Here is a 5833-nt window from a genome sequence, read left to right on the forward strand (position 1 = left end):
AGTTAAATGCAATGGAAATGATATTCGTATAGTATTATGATTAATGTTCTATTGTTTGCAAAACTTATAGCAGTAGTGTTGTTAGGTAAATTATTTGTTTAATTGAACAGAGAGTTTGTGATGGAAAACAAAATGTAAAATTTCATCAACATCTTTTGGTGGAGTTGATGTAGACCAACTCTATTTGTTTATATGATGGAGCATGTTCTTATTGCCTTTTAATCTATTGTCTATGGTCGATGGATTTGTAACTTAGCAATTCATTTGTAGTACTATATGTAGATATGTTTAATTGTAGGGTTAGAATAGTATATAGTGCAGAGTTCTGATGAGAATCTTGAACAGTGTATATTTTTGTTTGATGCTAGAGATTTTTTGAACCTGTGGTGTAAAATTAAGTGTACAATCCTTTTGAAGATTTGTTCAGGGATTCTTTGTCTGGAATCTTAGGATGTTAAACTTGAATTACAGAGCATGTTTAAATTTATCTTTAGGTAAAGCCTAATCTGGTTAAAACTAACATAGTGTTGTGTCATCGAAGTTACTTGTGTACATTGTGGTTTATAATTGATAATAATTATAGTATTGATGGTATAATTTTTTTCATTTATAAAGGTATTAGATAGTTTGAGTTAGTGTACTTTGTGCAGGCTAATTTCTGTGTATAGTTTCCTATGATGTTAAGCCTAAAATGTATATAAGATAATACCTTTTAAATTGAATTTTATAGGAAGAGGCTTGGTAAATATATGTATTGTTGGTGTTATGAGTAACTTGCCTAAGGATATGAGGTATATAAAATGATATATGCGTTATTAGTCTTAAATTGGTATTGGGTTGAACTCTGGATTGTCTGTGTTTTGATATAGTGGCAAATTTGAAATCAGTATTTAGGCAATTAATTGGTTATGAATGTATGTAGGCCTATTTAGTGTCATACCATTTTAATTTTGATGTCATAAGCAGTTAAATATGCTGATGCAGCTATAAGCTGTAATAAGAATAAAGCAATGAAAATTTACTATATTAATGAACAAAATCTGATCACATTAATAATTGCAAAATAATGGTAATTGAAGCATAGTATTGGGTATGAGTCTCCTTTAAAATGGAGGCATTTACATGGAGTTAGTAAAATTGATACATGTAAACTTACATAGCATTTGGTATGAGTCTTCATTAAATGGAGATTACAGAACATGGGAAAACTCTTCTTTTACACCTTTAACCAAAACTTATTAGTGATTTTACGCTATTATCTTTCGCCGGTGAGTAATTGCCACCGGCTATTTCATTTTTTCGTGGGTTGCACTCCTTTGGCAGGTTATGTTGGTGGGTAATGCCCACCAGCAATTTCATCTGCCATGGGCTTTAGTCCCTTAACAGATTTAGTCGGTGGATAATTTCCACCAGCGATTTCATCTGCCACGGGTTTTAGTCCCTTGGCAGGGAGAAATATTGTATATTTTCCCAAGCCCTTTGGTGGAGTGCGTTGTTATTTGTAGAGGATGGCCATTTCTTTCATATAAACACCGGCTCTGCTCTTTTAATTCCTAGACTTGGGAACGGTTGTGGAACTTTAATACAAACATGTTGCTCACGAGTTGTATTGAATGGGTGGCTTCATATTCGTAGTAAAGTATCCATTTAAGGAATTCGTTAGCAAGAACTTTGCTACCGATTCCTTGTGTTAGCAATCACTTTTCTACCGAGGGTATAGGTGTTTTCTGTTGGAAAGGAATTTTGCGATAAGTTGGTATTGTTCGTTGATTGATAAGGGGGAGGTTAGAAGTATTGTTGTCTAGAGCTGATTTTGGAGACATTTTCAAAACTAGGTAATGGGCAGGAGATGTGTATGTATTTTTATTCTGTCTGGGAATTTTTCTCTCTCTTTGATAATGTGTAAGTGGATAGATTTGCTATGAAATGGTGAATTTATAGAAGGAAAGTCTCTACAATTTCTTTATTATAAATATGGTGAATATTTTGTGACTAAGGATGTAATCTATAGGCATGGTGGGTCTGTGCTTCTGTAAGTTTCTTGACTTGTAGTGTCTGTCCAGCATATACAGTGTTTGCTGATTGTCTATGCTGTGGAGAAATAAAGATAAAGTTGTGGTTTTGTAGAGTGTTTATGCTGTAGTGTCTATATGTATTTCCTATTAAAAACCTAAATGATTTATGATGTTGAATTAGTGTCCAATTCTCTGGCTATAATTGTGTTACTTTCGTTGAATGATTGGTGCTATATTAGCCTGAATAAGTGTACAGTGCCTTAAAGCATTGTTGAATTACCAAATTATTTGTTGGATCTATCTAGGTAATTCTATTTGTAGCAAAGGTGTCCTTATACATTTTCATATGAAAACCCAGTTTTCCTTATTTTGCATTCTTTTAAGACAATGAAATTTTGTTAATGACTTTAATTTTAAGGAAACAATAAGTAGTTAGATTTCATGTATGTAAATGATATACTAATAGAGTAGGATTAGAATTACTTTTTTCGTTGGCTAGGCATATATTTTTAAGGATTTAAACTACATGTACCTAATGGGTGTGCTATACCCTAGGCAGTTAGTAGAGAAATGTTAAATGGAGTGAAAAGTATTAAAATTTAACTACATAAGTTTTGGTTACACCCAAGGACGAAAAAAGTTATATTACTGCAAAAGATTGTTAAACACCCTACAAATATTTAGGATCGATTTGTGACGCAAAGAAAAATCTGTTAGGTTTAAGCCAACTTGATCAATGCTACTGAAGTAAGTTAGTGTTCTTCACATTGCGTCATGGTTATGCTTGCAAATACTTCATTGCATAAGGTACTTAGTTTGCTTCTGTTGAATGTGGGCAGGCTTCATTTGCAAGTAGGTTGCTGCCATATACAAACCATTCAAAAGGCCTGGTGATTCCCATGATCTTTGGTGCATTGTACAAAAGCAGAAGCATTAAAAGCGGCGGACACTTAAGTCTAGCTGACATCCTTGAGAACCCATGATAGAACTTGTTTCTTTGTTAATATTTATGATGGACCTACTGCAACATAGAAGTCATTTGAGCTAAGGACTCGAGCAATAGAGCCAAAGTCAAGTGTTCCCTGCAATTGATAATATGCAATGGTAAGTATCTAACTTTTAATAGTATTCAGACTACATAATTGGTTAGGCATTGCATACTGTATTTGTCTGTTCAAATATTTCTAATATTGGTAGCTTAAATAATTTTTCGCAGTCTTCTACAAAAGCTGTTAGGCTTAGTTCTCAAGTGTCATCAACTGCATCGAACTTGAATGTAGCCCTGGTAATTAGCAAACAATTTTTGATTCAGTGTGAGAAAATAAATTCAAGAATTCCTAGTTTATAACATGTTAAAAGGATAAGTTACCCAGGAACACTTGTGCAGTCTAGTTTGAAGCACTTTGGGCAAGTCATGGATGAGTTCAGTGGTAGATCAACTCTTTTACCACATTTGTTACAACCCTCATACACAATCAGCCTAGTTTGGTCTGACTCAGGAATTTTTACTTTGATCCAATGTATCTCTTGTTGAATTGTTTCAGCAGACTAGTAATATACAAGAAGTTAAATAATTATGTATGCATAATTCTTGTGTTCAATGTTTTAAAATAAAGCATTTAAACAAAGCTGTTGAAAATTACTAATAACAAAAAGTAAATAGTATATCATAGGTTATAACCTTTCTGTTTATAACTTGTTCGATTGTTAGAATACTCTTCTCTGCAGTTGGATTCTTAGTGTTCAATAATTGTATCATCTTGCTTTCAAGCTCAGTTTGATTTGCCATCACCCTTGTAAAAATTGTTATGTAGCAGAATATTAGTAGTAGCTATGGTCAATTAAAATAGATTAGTGTATAGGGAACAATAGTTTACCAGTCCTGGAAAACTATGAATTCTTCACCAGTAGGGTTGGTATCAATGCTTGTGGAGAGGCTACTTGAGAGAGTGAATCCTGCATCATTTTAAAGTTATATTGGAGTTCAATGTAACTGGATAATAGTATAATTAGGTATACCTCTATTTGTTGCCACTCTTAATCCTAAGAATCCAGCTATAACTGGTTCAGTCTTCCATGAAAGGAGCTTATAATCTTTAATCTCTGTGAGATCATCCCATATAGAGACAGTCATTGGCACTGTGGTGCTGCAAAATTAAATAAAGCATTGTGAGATGGAAATTTTGTGTAAAAAATTGATATAACATTATATATCGAAATATTATTGCTTCAAGATTTGTATTTACCGGTGGTCTATCACACTGATGTCTCGAACTGGATGTTCAATGCCATGTTCAGTTGTTATTGTTATTATGTCACTGATAAATAGCACCAAACCTAGGATATCTGTTTTATCATGCGTAATATCTTGGTTATTTAAAAAATTTCTGCACTTTTTATGAAATTTTAATAGTAAATAGTGTATAGAATACCATAACGATCATCTAGATCACTCTCGTATGATACTGAGGCAAGAGGCACGTAGTGCACTTTGTTTGGGACTATTTCAGTGGTAACAGGATGCACCATTGTTCGTCCACCAAATCTAATTGAGCACTCACCATCCCGATCTTTATATTTTGGGTTAACTGGTTCCAATGGTGCATTAGAAATCTGATAAACATTATCTTTTTGGAATATGTCTCCATATTCTTTGATCTGATTCTCAAACAAAGTTCCTTTCATTTTGTTACCCTAGCAAAGACAATACCAAACAATATTTTAGCTATTTTGTGAGAATTATGTGCTGTATTATAATTTTCTTTTCTAACATGTACTACATACTTTTTAAACATAAGATTAGAGAATACCTCATCATCTTTGAATGTGACCACTACAAATTTGGTTTTTTTTTTTTCTGTGGAGAAATAAGAACCCGAGATTTTTCAACGACCTGGACTTTAACTTTGTAGTTCTTTGAATTAGGCTTTAGATCTTTTAAGAAAGCCTGATTAGATGATGTACCTTTTTCTGGCTTCATAGTGATTTTCTAGAACATGAAAGGATGAATAAGTTTAGTACTAAATGGAATTGATCAATATTAGATTCAGGATAAACAAGTATCATCTAACTGAATCAGGATAAATGATTATCATGTAACTAATTCAAGATTTAAAACTCTTGACCATCTCATTGTTTGTATAACATAAAATCTATTCCTACATTGTGAAGGCTACTTAGGTTCATAATCATAGGTTTGAAATTGGAGAGGTAAATTTATCAAAAACTGATTTTTTTTTTTTTTTTTTTTTTTTTTTTAAAGGATATCAAAAACTGATTATAACATACTTAAAACATATAACTTTCTTTTGAGGAATATGCTATACTATTTAATGTAGGTGTACATTATTTTTATGATGCATGGTTAAAGTTGTATAGAATGTTCTTTTCATTAATGGCAGATGACAAAAGAGTAGGTTAACTTTTTTTTTTTTTTTTCGTTCACATTTTCTGGCAACTAACAGAACAAGTTTACATTGAATGCAATTAGTTCTTGTTGGAGAATCTTCTCTATTCCTTTTAGGAGGGAATAATTGGCTTACTATTAATGGTAACTATAATGAATGCAAGACAAGAATAATAGATTTTGAGCAAGTAACCTTAAATTTTTTTTGCAGGAAAGAATGCATGTACCTTATCAATAGCAGCAGCAATCAGATGGCACTATCTGAAACACTGACTTTTTTTACAAGAGTGTTTAATGTTAGTGTTAGAGATTGGAGTTCTTCATGAGAAGGATATTTATAAGCTGAAGCAAAGTGGCCAATTATATTTTTTTTAAGGAGCCAATTATATTTATTTAATTAACATTGTACAGC

General features: G+C 32.3%; 1 protein-coding gene across 1 annotated transcript; it reads right to left on the bottom strand.

The window, feature by feature from the left end:
* Positions 1-778: 778 nt before the first annotated feature.
* Positions 779-4700, bottom strand: LOC145632993 (replication protein A 70 kDa DNA-binding subunit B-like). The gene is made up of 8 exons (XM_081685308.1): positions 4448-4700; positions 4262-4361; positions 4035-4162; positions 3893-3971; positions 3697-3808; positions 3038-3097; positions 941-991; positions 779-853 (listed from the first exon to the last, which is right to left on the bottom strand). Exons 1-8 carry the CDS (start codon positions 4698-4700, stop codon positions 779-781), a joined length of 858 nt encoding a protein of 285 aa, XP_081541434.1.
* Between the last annotated feature and the right edge of the window lie 1133 nt (positions 4701-5833).

This window comes from Chenopodium album, chromosome 5 (assembly GCF_948465745.1).
Source record: "Chenopodium album chromosome 5, dcCheAlbu1.1, whole genome shotgun sequence".
NCBI classification, from domain to species: Eukaryota; Viridiplantae; Streptophyta; class Magnoliopsida; order Caryophyllales; family Amaranthaceae; genus Chenopodium; species Chenopodium album.